This window comes from Peromyscus leucopus, chromosome 3 (assembly GCF_004664715.2).
Source record: "Peromyscus leucopus breed LL Stock chromosome 3, UCI_PerLeu_2.1, whole genome shotgun sequence".
NCBI lineage: Eukaryota > Metazoa > Chordata > Mammalia > Rodentia > Cricetidae > Peromyscus > Peromyscus leucopus.
The window spans coordinates 157,108,223-157,128,225 of record NC_051065.1 but is presented as its reverse complement, the minus strand read 5'-3'; the positions used below and the strand labels follow the sequence as shown (position 1 = coordinate 157,128,225).

Below are 20,003 nucleotides of genomic sequence, written 5' to 3'. Positions count from 1 at the left end.
GCTAACATCTTTATTTTAAAGATATTTTTATTTTAGCAGGTATGGAATTCTGTAAGTTTTCTTTTGTTAGAGATTTTTTTTTCCTTTTATTTTATTTTACAATACCATTCAGTTCTACATAACAGCCACAGATTCCCTTGTCAGAGATTTTGTGTAATTTCTGATGAAAATTTGGCTCCTATTTTATGTGTTCTTGTGACTATAGTATGTATGTCTCTAAAGTGCTGCTGTCCCTGAATGTGCCCAACTGGAGGATTAATGTCTTAGTTTTTTTTTTTTTTAAATTGAGACACGGTTTCTCTGTGTAACAGCCCTGGCTGTCTGGAACTTACTTTGTAGACCAGAACTCACAGAGATCCACCTGCCTCTGCCTTCCGAGTACTGGGATTAAAAGCAATTTGCCACCATGCCTGGCTAGGGTTTTAATTTTAATTGTGGAAAAATATTTGGTGGTCTCTTCAAATTTCTTCCCCCTGTACTTTTCTCTTTCTTGCCCTCTTCCCTCAGGAATCCAACTATACACAGGCTAGACCATATGGTATTGCCCCACAGGTCACATCATTGGTTTATTTTCTCAATCTCCTTTTCCTGTACTTACTTGGTTCCTTCTAAGAGTTTAAGGCCATCCTCAGCTATGTATCTATCCAGGTCCAGGACAGCCAGGACTACATAGAGAGACCCTATCTCAAAACAAAGAAAGCAAACCTTAAAGTTAATTGAAGGGATACTGGTAAGGTGTAATAGCTGGGTGTTTGAGACAAGATTGCAATATGTAGCTCTGCCTGCCCTGGAATTCACTATTGCAGACAAGGCTGGCCTTGAATTTGTGGCAATTCTCCTGCCTCTGCCTCCCAAGTGCTGGCATTATAAGTGTGCCTACCATGTTTGACTATCGTCTTTCTTAGGACTTTCCCCAGTGTAGTACTATGAATGTGTTCCATTGACTACCCTCTTGTGTGGATACCAGGGATTGTTTAAACTATTGCTCTTGGCCATATAGAGCTATTATTCCAATCTAAGCTCTTAGGATCATAATTTTACTTACTGCAGCCCCATACCATTTCAACTGATCCTCAAAGGCATAAGCTACAAAGAGCCCCTGGCTGCTGTGTGATGTGTTGTAGTATCACTCTCACTCTCCGTTGAGAGCAGCAAGCAGCACAGGAAGCCAGGCTTGTCCTTAGGCTGACAGACTCCCATGCATTCTCTCTAAGTTGAGCAGCACAAGAACGGTCCTTTCCAGTCTTGTTCTCACGCATATCATGGAAGAAAGGAAGCTATGGTTTTTATGCAATTTTCAGAGGGTTCAGGTCCTATGGAGTGACTTAGGAGGCCATGTGCTCTATTCCTGAACATGTTATGGCAAACAACAGTTTTGGCTTATGAAAAGTAAAAGGATAGTTCTCCTGAGGTGAACTTGGTATCTATGTAAAGGTTTGGTGTGAAACATATCCTGGCTGAGGACTAACAACACCCTCTCTTTGGTTCTACAGTGGATAAGTTTGGGGTGAGGTGGGCTGGAACTCTAATCCTGGCTTTCTCCTTAGCAAGTGGGTAAGCCTATCTCCTCTGCCATATTGCTTACCTGAAATACCGTGTGAAGGCTACTCAAGCAGCAGGTGGTAGACAGTAGCTACTGTTGTGACTGCTGGTTCAGGTGAAGGTTTCAGGACCTCTGTTGGGAGGTGGTACCTAGCTCAAGGTTGTTTAGGACCAGAACCATGGTTTCCCACCATAGCCTTAATGTTTGAATGCTCTGGGTTAACATTCCTTGCCTGACGTACGGATGTGTGTTGGCATCTCATACCCATTCTTTAGGGCAGAAGTCATCAATCCCCATCCCATGGAGTAAGTATACCCAGAAGGGGCTACTGCCCTTGCAGGCCCAGCCTGGAATATAGCTTACACAGGTGCTCACAGCAGCCCAGTTTGGGTAGATACACTGTGTGGGATGACACAGCAAAGTTTCTATGCAATATGATTTTATTAGCTTGGAAACAGCCTGAACCAAAAGATAGTTAAAAATGGCCAAAAATATTTAAAAATAATAGTCATTTGTTCCTAACATGAATACTCTCAGCTGGACATTAAATTACTAAACATGGAATCCCAGTAAGGCAGGTGAGCACCCAGTTTCCATCTGTGGGCACTCTTTGGGTATGGAATCTTGGTAGTGTTGGGACCCTTCTTCCCAGTTATTTGGACGTTGTTCCAGAATAGGCAGTCCTGGAAACAAGAAGACCAGGCCGTCTGTGTTGTCACTGCTCATTCTGTTGGCCCTCTGTGATGGAGGTTGACACAGAACCCTGGCCTTTGTTGACATCACTGATGCACACCCACTGTCCATCCACCGACTCTTTCCACAGGGTCACCTGCAAGTTAGCATACAAAGTCACAGGTGTGCTGTGGTGGTATTGTGTTCTCCAAAATATTGTGTACTCTAATAAATTTATCTGGGGTCAGAAAACAGACAGCCACTAGATACAAAGGCTAGAAAATGGTGGCACTCACACCTTTAATCCTAGCATTCCAGAGATAGAAATCCCTCTGGATCTCTGTGAGTTCAAGGCCACATTGGAAATAGCCAAGCATGGTGACACGCCTTTAATCCCAGAAAGCCAGCCTTTAATCCCAGGGAGTGGTGGTAGAAATCAAAAAGATATATAAGGCGCGAGGACCAGAAACTAGAAGCTTTTGGCTGGTTAAGCATTCAAGCTTTGGAGCAGCAATTCAGCTGAAAGCCATTGGGATGAGGACTCAGAAGCCTCCAGTCTGAGGAAACAAGACCAGCTGAGGATCCGGTGAGGTGAGATAGCTGTGGCTTGTCCTGTCTCTCTGATCTACCAGCATGGACCCCAATAACTCGGCTCGGGTTTGATTTTATTAATAAGAACTTTTAAGATTCCTGCTACAGTGTGCACCTGTTTGTGTTGCTCTCCAGCCTCATCCCCAGTGTGACACAGGCTGTGGAAAAGCATGTACCTCCCACTACACTTGCTCAAAGTGCAGGGGAAGGACTAACTCATGTTACAGAGCACAGTAGGAATAGCTCACATGGGAAGCTGCTCTAAACAGAGTGACAGTGAGAGAGGACGTGTGTGGCTAAGAGCAGGCCAGGGTTGGGCTGCTTGTGTTTAACAGCACAAGTTAGACAAGACGTAACTATTATGTGAGGTGCCCTGGCAGAGAAACGGCTGAGTGACTGTTGTGACAACACTATTCTATGGCTCCTCAGAAGTACATCACCTTGTGCAGCTCACCTACACCTGTCACAGAAATAGGATCTTTATTTCACACACAGGGTGAGGAACGGCCTTAGAAGGCAGGCAGATAAGCCAGCCATAAAATGCCTCAGGAATGCCAATTTAAACACCAGGTCCTGACTCTGGTAGGTAGAAGTAAAGCTATCCTTTGATAATGGGGCCTGCAAGTCTGTTCTGGAACTACTACAGAGCAGAAAAGGCTACCTGTAGAGGTGTGGGGGAAAAAAAGTTTCTTTACTCATACTCTTAGCATTAAATAATGTTGTTTATGTATTATCTTTATAAAGGGAAGCCATTATGCTAAATAAAATAAGCCAGTAGTGAAAGGACAGAAAGTGGAATAGGTAGTGAATGGAGCTAGTTAATAGGTACCGAGCTTGTTTTACAAGCTTAAGAGTTCTGGAGATCAGTTGCATAGTGTCAACACAAAGCATTTAAAAGTCATTACAATAGTTAAAAAAAAAAAATACATATTTTACCACAGTTACAGAAAGTATGGAAGTGCTCCTAACCTCTACAGAGAAGCTATGCTTTAAGGCAGAAGGTGTTCCCTATTCTCCTTATCTCGGTCCAGTGTTGGTCTTTCCAGTGTCCACTTGGATCAAAGCAAAAGCAAGAGGTAGAGACACAGGTAGTATGTCTATCCTGCGGTCTATCCTGATTCTTAGGAAAGAGGCCCATCGACATCCTGGACAGCTCAATGCTCTCCTTGCAGAGCTCAGGCTACACTGTAGCTATGCAACCCCTACACATCACCTCCTTTTCTGCGTACACAGTACCCCAAAAGGTTGAGAGACTGAGATGTAATTTAGATCCACCTCTGAGTAGGTGGGACCACTACTATACATGCCAGCAAGTGAAAAATCATATAAATAAATTATAGCCTGTATGCTCACTGCTCAGGAAATGGGCTATACCTTATTGTCTCCACCTGACACGGCCAGGATGTTTGCTGTGATGGACCAGCTCACATGCCACACAACGTCGTTGAACTTGTGCAGGAGTTTGGGTGACCACATATTGCCTGAAGCATCATCACAGGTCCAAATAAACACTCGACCGTCCTAGGGAAAGACACATCAGGAGATGGAGGATTAAGCATTCTCCGCAGGGACAGCCATCTGGACCTGCAGACAGGCAGCTAAACAGTCTGTTCCACTGTCCTGCTTATCTGTGTACTCTGAACACATCTCACAATAGACCAGGGAGGGGCACTGAATTCTGTGGTTTTATGGATGAACAGGTCATTGCTACGGATATTTTTCTCCCTGCCTGGCTAGTCTTTCTCATCTGAACAGAGACAGCCATTTTTTTTCTTTCTTTTTTTTTTTTTCTTTTTTCTTCGAGACAGGGTTTCTCTTGTGTAGCTTTGCGCCTTTCCTGGAACTCACTTGGTAGCCCAGGCTGGCCTCGAACTCACAGAGATCCGCCTGCCTCTGCCTCCCGAGTGCTGGGATTAAAGGCGTGCACCACCACCACCACCACCACCACCACCACCACCACCACCACCACCACCACCCGGCCAACAGCCGTCTTTTAAACCAAGCTCAGAAACAGGGGATATGTGAAACAAACAAGAACAACTTCCAATAAAAACACTCTAATGGGCCTAAAGGTCTTGTCTCTTACCTTTCATCCCAGTGATTGACAGGAAATAAGAGCTGGCGGCATCTGGGAAGGGTGACTAGATATATGAACCCAAGGTACTAAGTTTGGGTACCTCCACATCCCTCCTACATGAGGGTCAGGAGGGACCTGAACTTGGCTCCAAGTTTGAGATTAATTCTCACGCTACTTCTGACCCATCTCACTGTACACTGGTCCTACATGCTCCTGGTCTCTGCTCAGGTGTAAAGATACCTGCTGCCCTCCCTCCTCCCTCTGAAGGACTTTCCCCTCTTTTGACATTGGAAGGAATCAAGGCTGAGGACGTGGGTTGCTCTCATGAGATCGGGGCTGACCTGAGAGCAGCTGGCAATGGTGCTGGTGGGCAAGCCAATGGAGGGGGCCCAGGCAACGTCTCGAACCCAGTCGCTGTGTGCTTCTAGCTTCTGCTCCTCCTTCCACTGGCCATCTTCCTCCTCCCTACAGAGGAAACCAGAGCAGGGAATGCAGTGGCAAGCAGGCATCTCCACCCTGGGTGGAAAGTCTACCTTTCATGTTCTCTTCCATGAGAATAATGAGTGGAATTCTACTTAGCTCACTAAGTTGTCTATCAAGTCCCCAGAAAATGCCCTTTCCGCCATAGCTCCCAAGGTTGGGGAATACTAAAAGTGCTTAGAAAAAGAGAAAGGTGTTTGTTTTAAAAAGGATGTCCTAACAGACTGAAAACAGTATACTGTTACTGACAGGGAGAAAGGTGACCTTGCTGCTTGTAGAGTGTGGCTGAGCAATGGCAGGCAGAGCAGAAGTGCTCCAGGAGATGTCCACACAACTCACTGACCTCCACAGCTTGATGAGGTTGTCACAGCCACCTGATGCAAACTTCTTGATGTAATTGGGCTTCTGTCCTGATGGTTGGTCTATGAGGCTGCCAGGCACAACAGCAGGAGCCCAACTGACAGCATTACAGCCGATCTGTGGAGGGGAACCTATGGTGAGGCTGCACTCTTGCACAGCAGTGGCAAGTATCCCATGGAATCCTGGTGATTTCCCTCTTCTAGTTGTCAGGACTTGGATTACAGCACACAAATAATGTGATGAACAAGAATTAGGCACTGACATGTTCTTGTAATAACAGCATGGGAGGCAGGATAAAGGGACAAGAGTCAGGCAGATTCCTTAAGGTCACTAGCCAACTAGCCCAGCCAAATCCATGCATTTCAGATTCATTAAGAGATCCTATCTCAAATAAAATGTGAAGAGCAATATGGAAAGACACCTGATGCCAACCCTGGGCCTATATATAAACCTGCACAAGGTATCACTAACAAGACACATTCTCAAAGTAGGGATTAGCCCTAAAGGCAAACTATGAGACCAACAGATTTCTCAGCCAAAACCCTAAGGGCCAAGAGAGCAGAGGATGGCATTTCAAGTCCTCAAAGAAAACATTTACAGTGTAGACTCAAAGGAGAAATGAAGAGCTTCTGGTAAGAGCATAATCCAAGGGAATTGGCCATAAAATTAGACTTATGAACGGTGGGGGGAAGAGTCCTGTACCACAGAGGGAAGAAAGATTACTCTCAGAGCATATGAAAGAATAAATCCTATTAGAAAAGTACACATGCAAAGGAGAAACACAAACTAACAAACACATTAATACAAAGATGAGCTAGAGACAGCACCATCAAAGAGGAGTCAGAACAACTAGATGACCAAATAATGACTTCTCATGGTAACTCTGATCTTGGCTTACATATTTAATTTCTTTTTTGTTGTTTGTTTGGTGGCGGGGTCCTAGCTATGTAGCCTTGGCTGGCCTTGAGCTTCCTTCCTCCCTATCTCAGTTTCCCAATGTAAATTATCTCAATTCACCAGTAAAAAGACACGGACTAGGTCTGGGAAGGTGGTTCAGTAAGTAAAGTACTTGCCACAAAGAATGAGAACCTGATTTGGCCTTCCAGAACACACATTTAAAAACAGGCATGGGCCAGGTGTTGGTGTTGGTGTTGGTGGTGCACACCTTTAATCCCAGCACTTGGGAGGCAGAGCCAGGCGGATCTCTGTGAGTTCGAGGCCAGCCTGGTCTACAGAGTGAGTTCCAGGAAAGGCGCAAAGCTACACAGAGAAACCCTGTCTCTGAAAAAAAAAGGCATGGTCTGGCATGGTGGTGAATGTCTTTAATCCCCAGCACTCTGGAGGCAGCGGCAGGGGGATCTCTGAGTTTGAGGTCTACAGAGCGAGTTCCAGGACAGCCAGGGCTATATAGAGAAACCCTGTCTTAAAAAAACTAAAACAAACAACAATAAAACAGATATGATGATGTGCACTTGCACACTTGTAGCACTAGGGGGCAGAGACAGGAAGATCCCTGACACTCACTGGCTAGATAGTCCAGCCAAATTAGTGAGCTTTGGGTCCAGTGAGAGACTGAACAAATAAGGTGGACAGTGATGGAGGAAGACATCAGACATTGACCTCCTGCCTTCACATGTATATGAACATGTACACATGCATATACTACATTACACAAACACAAAGAAACAGACTGACTTAGAACAAGAACCAACAATATGCTGGATGTAACTTACCTCAGCAGCAGAGACAAACACATTAAAAATGAAAGGCTGAGAAACCAAGCAAACAGAATCGAAACCAGGCAGTAATAGTGTACCTGACAAAACAGACTTGACAAAGACTTACTGTTCGCAAAGCAATAAGATACAATGAAAGTCACACGATCAATTGATATGAAGATAATGGTTGTCAATATATATGCACTGAGTTTAAGAGTATACAGTTGTAAGACAAATACTAAAAAGAGCCCCAGATACATAGTGTTAGTAAATTCAAAAATCTGAAATAATAAGTTGCATATTTCTGATCAAAATAGAAGAAAAATGGAAGTCAACAGCAAGAGAAACTGCAGAGATCATACAAACACATGAAGACTAGAATGGTTAACCTTCACCATCAACTTGATTGGATTTAGAATCGCCTAGGAAGCAAACGGCTGCGCATGTCTGTGAGGACATATCCAGAACATTCAACTGAATGTAGGCAGCACCATCCCAAGGGCTTAGGATCCTGGACTGAACACCAGCATTCATCTGTCTCTGCTTTCTGACTGTGGATGTACTGTGACAAACTGCCTCACCAGCTTGCCTCTTGCTGCCCTGCCTTCCTCTATCATGACAGGCTACCACCACACTATAAGCAAAAAAAAAAAAAAAACTTTCCTTTCTTGAGTTGCTTTGGTCAGGGTTTTGCCACAGAAAGGAGAAATATAACTAATATAGAGATTATACATAGTTTTGAACAATAAGTCATTAAAGAAATTAAGTGGGAAATAGAAAATTTCTTTTTTGGGGGGGAGGGATGTCCTGTGTCTAGCCCTAGCTGTCACTCTAGACCAGGCTGACCTCACACTTGGAGATCTACCTGCCACTTTCCAAATGCTGGAATTAAATACATGCACCACCATCACCTGGCTTGAGAAAATTTCTTAAATAAATGTCAATGGAAACATACCAAAAGCATACAATGCTTAACTAGTACACAGATGGAAGAAATAGTAAAAGCAGTACAAAGAGGGAACTTAGTACTGAGTGAGACCCCGTATCCAAACAAAACACAACTCTAGATCCAGGGAACCAGCGACTACATCCTCCAAAGGCACCATACTCACTTATGTGTGTATACACACACTAAAATCAATCTTTTTAAAAAAACAGAGCTCGACCTAATGGTGTCTCCCAAGGTGTTAGAAAAGTAAAACAAAACAAAAACAAATAGTATGATAAATATAAGGAAAAGACCAGAGCAAATCACTTTAAGACATGGATAAGAAAGTCAGCAACACCAAAAAGAAACTCTGCAATATAGGTAGAGATTCTGCAAGGAAACATATTTAAAACAAAAACAAAAACAAAAACACAAGTGGTGAATATGAGGAACCAATAAATAAAAATATAAAAACAGTGGAAAGCATACCAGCTCAAACAGACATCAATAAAGAAAAATTAACCAACTTTCATGAATTCTGGGATATGATGAAGAGATTAAATCGAAGAATTCATGGGGTAGGAGGAGTTAAGATCAAAACTAAAGGCAGTAAAAGATATCCAATGTAATCACAGCAAAAAAAAAATTACTATATCCAAAAAAAACAATGGATAAAAGTGTAAGATGGCCGGCAGTGGTGTTACAGGCCTTTAATCCCAGCACTTTGGAAGCAGAGCCAGGTGGATCTCTGAGTTTGAGGCCAGCCTGGGCTACAGAGTAAGATCCAGAACAGGCACCAAAACTACAGAGAAACCCTGTCTCGAAAACAAAACAACAAAAGTGTAAGATGGATCTAAACTGCAAATAGGAATGACAGCAGAAGAAACTTTCCACAACTAGGGAAAATGCCAAGGTGATAAAACAGTAATAATATTTAAAACTGTGTAAGGGGTAGGGGATGGCTTAGTGGATAAGAGCACTTGCTGTGAAAGATTCAAATAATTCAATCAACAAATGGCAGATAAACTGAGCAGTTCTCAAAATAATCAGTATAAATGCCAATAATACATGAAATAATGTTTGTCTAGTTTCTCAAGAAATATAAATGAAAACACACTGACTCCACATCTCCTTAGGCAAAGCAGCCATCAAGAAAACAGCAAACCCCAGGGTAGATGAGGTGGGAGAAAGAATGCTTACACAGTGCCAGCAGCAATGGTGAGGGCAGCGGGGGGGGGGGGGGGGGGGGGGGGGGGGGGGGGGGGGTATGTAAATTAGTGCAGCCACTACAGAAATCTAACAGGATCCTGCTCTACTACTTCTGGCGTGTACCTGAAGGACTCTGAGTCAGCACAGCACAGGAATAACTCAGCTATCCACGTTTACTGCTGCACTATTCACAGCAGCTAAGAACTGGAGCCAGCCCTGTGTACACCACCAGAGAAACTAAACTGATCAAAGAAAATGGGGCCTAGATATGCAATGGAGCTTCATTCTGCCATGGAAGAATGAAATTATTTCATTTGCAGGAAAATGAGTGGAACTAGAGATCACGTTAAGTGAAATAAGCTTAACTCAGAAAGACAACTACCACATATTTCCTCTCATATATGGAATACAGACATAAAACAAACAAAACCCAAGACAGCTGGGCAGTGGTGGCGCATGCCTTTAGTCTCGGCACTGGAGGAAGAGGCAGATGGATCTCCGAGTTTAAGGCCAGCCTGGTCTGGGACAGCCAGCGCTACACAGAGAAGCCCTGTCTTGAAAAAAAACAAAAACAAAAACAAACCAAGACATGATAATAGACAAGGTATTATTTGGGAAGAGGAAGTGGACCATTGGGAGAAGAGAGGGTAACAAGGTGAATATGATCAAACTATATGGTATGCATGTATGAAAATGTCCAAACTTGTAATTTTACATAATGAATATATACTAATAGAAAAAGCAAAAAGATAAACATTAAATTGCCAGATGACCCAGCTATTTTACACACACACACATATATATGTGTATATATATATATATATATATATATATATATATATATATATATATATGAATTAGAAACAGAGATACAAAAACATACCCATAAATGTTCATATCAACACTTACTAATTAAAAATTGAAAATGCCCATTATCAGACAGGAAAATGAATGAGGGTTTGACACATGCTATGGTACACAAACCCTGGAAATGAATATTGCTAGTTTGTTCTTTCATGTACAAATGTTTTTGAGAATTACAAGACATCCAGTTAGGAGCTCAAAGAATGTGAGTTTCCACTTCTCACAATGCTTTCTGGACTATTTCAACCTTAAGGTCCAAGGACTAGAAAGCACAGGGAACTAGATCTCTAGGCCATTCTTCAAAACACCACCATTGGGAGCCCCCAGTGCATGTCAGCCTGAGGCTTCCATAGCAAGGTTAAGTGTGCCCGCACACTCTGTCCCCAACCTGAGGGCTTGCTAGGAAAAGCCAGTGCCACCACTGCCTTGGACTGAGAAGGCTGGTACAGCTGCTGTCCCTCAGAGTAAAGAGGCTCCAGCAGTCTCTCACCTATAACCCCTCCCAGCCACTGCACAGCAGGGTCACTCAGTCTCCTCCTGGAAGCACAGAAGACTTCAGCACAGAAACTGAGCTCTTCTCCATGCAGAAAGCAGGGTCTGGACTCACCGTGTGAGCGTTGTTAATCTTCTTCACTTCCCACTGGCCTTCCCCTGTATAGGTCAGTAGGGAGATGGCCCCATCCGAGCTCCCACAGGCCAAAATCAGGCCATAGTCGTGAGGGGCCCAGCATACAGAGTTAACTGTGGAAAGGAGGCACAGTGAGCACACTGTCATCATACAGCTACTATTTCACTAAATTCTTAGACAACCCACAAGGATTGCCAGTTGACATTTGGCCAAATAAGGAAAAATTAACACCTAACATCATTTCCTAAGCCTGTCTTCACAAAACAAGGAGGAGGGGCACCCTGACATTCAAGGCTATCTTGGGAAGCCTCACTGTTCTTGATAAACCTTTCTCTGGATTGGCATTCGTCTTGGGGACTGACCTCAGCTGTGGACAGACTAGTGGAAAAGCCACCAGTGTCCAAAGGATGGACAACAGCAAGGGAAGGGAGCCTGGGAAGAGTCCAGAACAGAGGCCCTTCACACCCACAGGATCCTCCTCCTCACTTCCTAATTCCACATACCTGAGGAGTCATGTCCTGAATGCTCATGAGTCTTCTCCCAAGTGCCATTTTCCTCCTTCCAGATAATGACTTTCCGGTCATAGGAACAGGAAGCCAGGATATTGCCATACATGGGGTGGGCCCAGGCTACTTGCCATACTGGTCCCTCATGTCTGCAAAGGGAAGGGGTCAGAGGCTGCTCAGAGGGTCAGGGGACCCACAATGCCACCTCCCCTCTGGAGAGACAACAGAATGTTCTTGCTGTCTTAATTTTTTGAGTTGGGGGTCTTCTCTTCTGAAAGGGACCAAACAAACCATACTGAGCTGGTTGTTCCAGACCCTTCTTCATGTGCTCCTTCCAGTCCTGTTCTATGAATGGGTACAGGAGGTAAAACTGACTTAGCTGTCCTCTGCCTCCCAAATGCTAGGAAAAAGGTATGTGCCACCATACCTAAATTTGGTCTGCATTCTACTAAGTTTAAAATAAAAACTCCATATCTTGGAATGAGTTACTAAAACACCAAATTGCCTCTTTGCCAAAACCAAGTACCAAGTGGCAGGTTTAACAATCTCTATAATTTCAGTTTTGTTTTTTTTTTTGGTTTTTCGAGACAGGGTTTCTCTGTGTAGCTTTGTGCCTTTCCTGGATCTCACTCTGTAGACCAGGCTGGCCTCAAACTCACAAAGATCCACCTGTCTCTGCCTCCCAAGTTCTGGGATTAAAGGCGTGTGCCACCACCGCCCGGCATATAATTTCAAAGTCATAATGAGCACAAATGGAATTCTTAGACAGTTACATGTAAGATGAAAACAGACTTTTCTTGGTGACAAAGTGACAGGAACTGTAGTCATTACTGGAGTTTGCAGCTACATCCAAAATAGAAGGAAATGGTAAATTCAGAGTCATGCTAACAATGTAATTGTTTTCCCTGTCCCAGTTGGCCAAACCTTGGGTTCAATTTGCAGAACCCTTGCAGAACCAGGTATCCTAGGTTAGGAACCTACACTATGTGAAAGGCTCTGATGGAAAGTGGAGATATGAACACGAAAGTGAGCCAAGACCTCAAGGGTTAGTAGGAGAGAGAAGAGCAAACATCTGTCATACTCCCTGGCCATCTGCCATAGACAAACAGGCAGAACAACAGGATGAATTAAGTCTGTCTTACGGGCCCAGTGAGATGGCCCAGTGGGTAAAGCACTTGCTGTGTAAGCCCGAACACCTGAGTTCAATTCCCAGAACCCATTGGTAGGAGAGAGCTCCACAAAGCTGTTCTCTGCCTGCTACCTACGAGCCTGCACAGGTGCCCCAAGTCAGTTTATCTCGTGATCATACTTACTAAGTGATACTTCAGGTCAAATGGCTAAATACGTATAGGATGGTAGTAGTGTTCATTGCTTCTCAACATGGCAGTGGTTGCCCATATCACAAATATACTGAGGATGGGCCCTGGATGGAGACAGGATTAGCCCATCTGGGATTAAGTGGAGGAGGGCTCCAAGATGCAGAGTGCCTCACTTGCCCAGGTATCCTGGTGGTAGAGCTAGGGCTCATACCTGAATGCACCTGTGCCCTTACCTGCACCTCTGCTAAGAATACAGGGGTCTGGGCTCTAAGCATCCTCATTGCTGAATGCACTCTGGGACTGCCCTGGATTTGTGCTTTCATCCTTCCCCCCAGGCCTGAGATTCCAGCTACCCTGAGACCTTCTCCAGGCTTGTTTACACTTACCCTCTGAGGTCTGCAATGAGGATCTGCCCTCCATTTCTCACATCAAAGATTTTGACCGACCTGTCCGAGGAGCAGGTTGCTAGGCGGGTGCCATAATAGTCCATCTGGGCATCATGCTGCAAGGGAGGACAATGGGGGAAGCCTTCAGGATAGGTGGGGGAAGCCCCAGCCAGACCCAGTATAGACCAGAATCTACCCAAACTCCTATCTGTGCATCATGTTGCAAGGGGAGGACAGCTGAGGAACCTATAGGACAGGTAGGTGAACCAGTCAGACCTAGTATATACCAGAATCTACTCAAACTCAGTCTCAAAGAATCATCACCTCATGGACAAGAAGTTAGAATGTTGGTATTATCCCTTTCCTGCCATATTGAGCTGGTTGTTCCAGATTCTTCATGCTCTCCTTTTAGCCCTGTTCTGTGAGTGAGTACAGAAGGAAAAACTGACTTAGCTGTCCTCTGCCTCCTTTCAGGTCCTGTCCTGATCACAGGCTCCATGGACTATTGGGGAAGAAAACCTGAGGCTCATCTTAGCCCCAGACCCCACGAATAATGATTGAGAGCAGGCCTCAGAATAATTCAGGCACCATGCAGCACCTCTCTGAGGCACTGTGGGCCTGGATACAGGGTTCCATACAGACATGTGGTCCTCTCACTGCACCAAAGTCCTGCATAGTCTGGGGACCTTCTTCCTAACAGTGTGTCTAGTACTCCAGATTCTACACCCATGGGAAGCAATGCCTTAAGTATCATTGCTCCCACTGCTCAGGAACCAACTTCGACACTGACTGGATACCTGGAGTTAGGGCTGACTGCCGCCCCAGTTCTGGGCCTATTTTTGCAGCATGTTGTATGGTCTCCTTCCACACCAGTACCCTGTTGGCTGGCTCACCTATCTAAGTGGTCGCTACTTTCCTATCTGTCCCACCCTGCAGGTTTCAGCAATAGTCAGCTGTTATCTGGAGCAGTTATAACCTTTCAAAGAAGGTGCTATATGGAACTGTCTACTCAAGGAAAACATTCCTCTGGAAGGTCATCTATCTGCTGTTAGGCCTTGCTCTACTGGTAGGCAAGCTGCAGGTCCATTTCAAAGCCTTTTCAGCAGAGTTCTATCATACTGGGAAGGAAGGCATAGTACCTGGGGTGAAAGTTCTTTCTTTAGCTTATCTGTTGTACAACCTTTGAAAAATTAGCTTTAACCTTTAACCTCCGTTTCCTTATCTTTCAAAGGGGCTAAGGAGTGCGCTGGCTTCAAGGGTCGGTCCTTGAAGACTTAACAAGGTCCTGAATGAAAATACTCAGGGTCTGATGACAAACTTCGTGAGCATGTAAATATTTTAATTACTATACTTCCTCATCTGGTCCCCAGGAGGAAACCAAGGTGGGACACTGGCAAGTGTGTCTAGATTGGATCTTCTTGCCCTTGGGCTCACGCCAGCTCCAGCCATGTATGTGGTCTCACAGCTAGACTGCTCATGACCACAACAAGTAACATGCACAATTTTGCATCAGAACCCCCAAACAAGTGTCAGTAGTCAGGCTGGGAGGTCAGGAACTTCAGAGAAAAGGCTGAGACTACCAGGCCCAGGCCCCACTTGAAGGCTGCCTGCATTGTTTGGCTTCAGGAAGCAGGCTCGATTTTTCTGTCTGAGACTTTAACCTCTGGACCTTCCCCAGCAGCACTACACTGTGCCCTGAGTTAGGCTGAGTAATGAGTAATGACTTGAGGCCCAAGGGTCTGGTGTGGCCTACTCTCTGGGGTAGAGGCCCATCTGCCTCTGCCCCAGGCGTTCACTGTGGCTGCCACTGACTTCCTACTCTCCCTCATTTAACTCCCTTTCAGTGGAGCTGAGAAGTGGCCTGGCAGAAAGACCGGTGGGGAAGCTGATGGTGAGACCTCTGCCCCCAACTCAGCCTGACTCTCAGAGCAGGGACTGTGGTGGAGGGTCTGAGCTGCACAACAGAACCAGTTTCTCATAGCAAAGACAAGCCACTGTCAAAGCCCTGCCAACTCAGAGGTCATGTGGGAGAACAATGAAACCTTGGAGGCTATGGCCTGCTGGGAACCACTACACGGTCTGAACTCCCATGGAGAATGCCCATGTCTAGGCCCAGGAGAAAGGATGAATGGATACTTACAATCATGTCCTCATGAGAGGTGTCCACGGTGTTGATTACTGACACCTAGAACCAAAGACATTCTGTGAATTCATTGACAGCAGCTACAACAGTCATCTCAGTAAAGCACCAGTTGCCTCTAAAGTTCTTAGGGGGATCTGTTCACTCACTCATTCATTCACTGACATACTCATTCTGTAAATACTTTCTTTTTCTGGCTCTCATTATGTAATTCTGTCTGGTCTTGAACTCAGGCTCCTCTTGCTTCAGCCTCCTAAATGGTGGATAACATATGTGCATTTCCAGCTAAGGGCCTTCTTTGAATTGAGTACCATGCGAAGGACTGTGGACGGACAGGAGTGTGAATGACAGGTCTTGCCTCAGAGAAGCTTGAAGTAACCTGCAGTAGGCCAGATCAGCCATACTGTGGTTTGTGTGGACAGGAGGAGCCCATGATGAGGGGGACATACAGCTGCCTTAAGTGATGAGAACCAGGGAGAAGATATAATCCAAGCAGAAAAGGATCCCACGGGCAAAGACAGTCTGAGAACTTGAGGTCAGTGAGCCTGGAAAGCAGGCCTGGCAGCTCTCAAAGGTGAAGTGGGACCAAGCAGGTACAGAGTTCACATTCCCTTTCTGCATTACAAGAGCTTTGGATGGTCCAGAAAGTTTCAGAACAGGACCTGCTTTGAGTTGCTTCTGAGGTTACTCTCTGGACTGCCTAGACTTTGACCTTAATAGGACCCAGGTTTGATAGTCTGTAGAGGCAGAAAACAGCCATGATGTGCATCAATGGTTTCCCCATTTTTTTTTAATCAGCCTCCCTTGATTCCCCAACTAGCTAGTGTCTCTCTCTCTCTCTCTCTCTCTCTCTCTCTCTCTATATATATATATATATATATATATATATATATATATATATATATATATATATACACACACACACACACACACACACACACACACACACACACACACACAAGCCTTGAACAGCTACAGTACTTTATACTACTTCTCTGCTGGAGAATGTAGGCTCCAACTATCTATAGCTTTGACACCTTCTCTATTTGTCTTAATACATAGTTCTAGATGGCCTAGAACTCTAGATGGCCTGTAGAACAGGCTGGCCACAAACTAAGATTCATCTGCCTCTGCCTCCTGAGTGCTGGGATTAAAGGCATGTGCCATTATATCCCTCAGTTTTGAATTTCTTTAAAATTTTTTAGCACAATGTTTTACAGACAGAAGAAACTCAGTAACTTTTCATTGAATTAATAAATGAACAAAAATATACCTTTTTTGGGCTCAACCATTATTTAATTCTTGGAAGAGAAAAGGAAACTGAAAAGGTGGCTATCATTTGAGGTGGACATTTATCACCATCTCCCACGTCACCTTTCCCAGTGCAAACTTAGCAGTTACAAAGCCTGACTCTTCAAGGCAGGGCGTTGTGGTGCAGGACCTTAAAACTCAGGAGGCTCAGCAAGGTGGAGCAAGAATTTTAGGGCTACTTTTCAGAAAGGTAGGCCTTGAGAGAGCATGAGAGCAAGGCATTCAGTAAGGCACACAGAGCAAGTACAGGTTTTCTTGAGAATTCGAAGTGCTTTAAAAAGTGCGCTTGAGGGTTTGTTTGCAAAGACTAGAGGAAGAGGAATTGCACTTGTTTGCAGACACTGACATTTTCCCTTGGAATTGAGAGGCTCCCGGAGCAGTCAATTACAGCCAATAAAGACTAAACAACTTAAGAGCCAGTGAAGAGAAAACCCTTGCCAAAACCACACTGCTGGGAATAAACCCTATCTACAAACCTCAAACACTCAGCCTATGGTCTATACTACCAGACCTGGCTCCCACACCCTCCACCCCTGCCCCAACACACATCAATACAATGTGGGTGGTGTTCTCAAGAATCCCCACAATCCAGACTGGCTGAGGGAAAAGTAATTTGATGTCGGTGACCCAAAGGACCTTTGAGAGCTGGCGTTTCTTTCTGACCATTCTCCCTCAGCAGCCATGGGTTGTGATCCACACTTGGGGATGCTATATGTTAAAAAGTTCTCGCAGCTGCCCTCTGCAGCACCCAACACTTAGGAGGTTACTGGAACACAGTACGAAACAGCACTCAAAACAACTCAGCTCATCAGAATCGCACCAGTTACACATTTAGAATGAGTTCCATAACCAGCTGAAAAGTCTCCAACTCAGCAACAGAAGAGTCAAAGGCCAACGGAAGAGGGAGGAAGCTCCTTGCATCACTGTGCCAACCAAGTCTAAGACTTCCAGCGACTGATTCTCATTCATTCACTCAGAGACTCAGGGGGCACTGAAGATACACTGCAGATACTTCGGAAGTTAAAAAAAAATCCGGGACGATGTCCTAGACTAGAGCCATCCAGCTAGGCCTCTCGTCAGTTTCCCGAAAGGCCTATCACACCTGGGAGCCCTGTGTCTAAACAACTGGCCCCGCCACCACTTTTGCTGAGGTAGTAAGTGGCAGGACCGAACGGTTAGGAGGATTTGGACCTCAGCTTTGCTACGTCCAGCTCAAATGTTGATGATAGCAGCGCCGGCTCGGCGGGCTACCTTCAGGCAGAGGATGTGAGCAATGGTGGGAACGTACTAAGGGCTCGGTAGACAGCAGCTCCTATGATAGCTTTGGCTTTTTTTTTTTTTTTCCAGTTACGGAGGACAAGACACGAGATGGGCAGGAGATGCCACAGCAGCCCGGGCCTCTGAGTTCCGGAAGGCCTGGCGGCCTTGCCATAAACTCCCACTCTGAAACCCACAGAGGCAAGACACGCAAATCTTGAAGAGGTGGAGGGGGGGCTGGGCAGCCCGAAGGTCACGACTGCCGCCGGGACCGCAACACTCACCATAGCTGTTGCAGCGGCGACTCACGGCCTCAGACGTGGCAGCTCAAAACGCTTCACTTCCGGCGCCGGCCCGCAGCCGTCAGGCCGTCACCCAGGAGCTTCCGGTCAGCAACACATTCGATTCACACAAAGGTTCCGCCTCTTCTGGAACCCGCGTCCCGCCCTCCCTCGGCTCCGCCCTTATTTTTGGCCGTTCGTGGGGCTCTGGTTGCTATGGCGACCCTAATCACAGGATTTTATAATCTAAAACTGTCACTAGCGGATTTTCTACCTAGACCAAGCTTTAATGCATAAATGATCAGTGATTACAGCTTCAACCTCCTATTCTGTGGGTTCTAGGTACCTCTGGATTTTATCACGAACATTGTAGTGATTAATTTCGCGAGTAGACTGGGTTAGTACTTTGTTAGGTCTTCCGCAGGACGGCCTTGCTATAGGGCCGATGACTTAAGAGACCCCAGACTTCCAGAAGGATCCCCTGGGATCCCATGAGTCTGGCCCATGAGGAACCCTGGAAGTCCTGTCGGGAGTCCAGGACGCCCCTCCACCCCCGCCCCAAATCTCCAGTGTCCCCAACGGTTAGTGCACCGACTTTCTTCAGGGACAGCAAACCAGAGTCTCTAATCCCTGGAACTGACTGCTCCAAGAGAAGGCAACTTGAGACCCCTAGCCCCTTCCCCCTAGCTTTTGGTTTTCTACACAAGCACTGTAAGGATGCTGCGCTGAAGGACAGCTCCTCTAATGCATATGGTCCCATCCTCCCACCCACTTCAGATCTTAAGAAGCCAGGTGGTCCAGGATGGAACCTCCACACCCCCACCCCTACCCCAGCAAAGTCAAAATCCCTTCTGGTCCTATGTTGAAACTGGGATTAAAAACCCTGGTTGGAGATAGCTACCAGCAAATGCCAAAACTCAAGGAATGTGAAGGGGTTTTGGAGAGGGGCCAAGAGAGTGGCAGCCTTATATCCCTGCCCTCCCACCACGGTGCCTTTGAGATCTTTCTTCTCCAATGGAGAAGTTGTCACAGGGATGTGAAGAAGCAGTACTTAAGGTAAAACAGAGAACAAACGTGAGGGGCAGCTTGGCCTGCTGTTCTCCAGGGCATGGGCCCCTCTGTAGCTGCCCCACTGTTCCTTTAATTGATGAGGCCAAGTTAGTTTTCTCTGAGCCTTTTCTCCAGTTGAAAATGGTGACAATGGGCATCTTATATGTGAATATAATGCACGAGGTGTCATTGTTATTGAGGGATTTCCTGGTATAAGTCCTAAAGCAGAAGATGTTGAGGATCTTGGATAAGTGACAGCAACTGAAGACATTTGCAAGTAGACTGGAAGGTTACAAAGCTTTAGAGTGCCAACTTTGGCTAAATATGGAGAGTCATCAGAACCTCCTCTCCTACTTCTGAGGGCCCTTCTTCGCCTCTTCTCTGTTAAGTGGGAAGTAAAAGTGAAGTATCTCTTCTCTTGAGACCCATTTCATTTTGATTTTGTGAACATTTGCATGACCATGAGATATCCTGGGATGGGATCCAAGTCTGATTACAAGCATGTAACATTTTATATACTCTTACAAACATAGTTGGAATGTGTGTGTGTGTGTGTGTGTGTGTGTGTGTGTGTGTGTGTGTGTGTGTGTTTCGAGACAGGGTTTCTCCATGTAGTTTTGGTGCCTATCCTGGATCTCACTCTGTAGACCAGGCTGGCTTCGAACTCACAAAGATCCGCCTGG

The 20,003-nt window shown here is 45.5% G+C and overlaps 1 protein-coding gene across 1 annotated transcript; it reads right to left on the bottom strand.

The window, feature by feature from the left end:
• Window positions 1–236: 236 nt before the first annotated feature.
• Sec13 (SEC13 homolog, nuclear pore and COPII coat complex component) lies at window positions 237–18,374 on the bottom strand. Its single transcript, XM_028863950.2, has 9 exons — window positions 18,274–18,374; window positions 15,422–15,466; window positions 13,282–13,397; window positions 11,574–11,725; window positions 11,050–11,183; window positions 5,707–5,840; window positions 5,225–5,348; window positions 4,181–4,327; window positions 237–2,372 (listed from the first exon to the last, which is right to left on the bottom strand). The coding sequence occupies exons 1-9, from the start codon at window positions 18,274–18,276 to the stop codon at window positions 2,259–2,261; spliced, it is 969 nt and encodes a 322-aa protein (XP_028719783.1). The 5' UTR covers window positions 18,277–18,374; the 3' UTR covers window positions 237–2,258.
• Window positions 18,375–20,003: the final 1,629 nt, after the last annotated feature.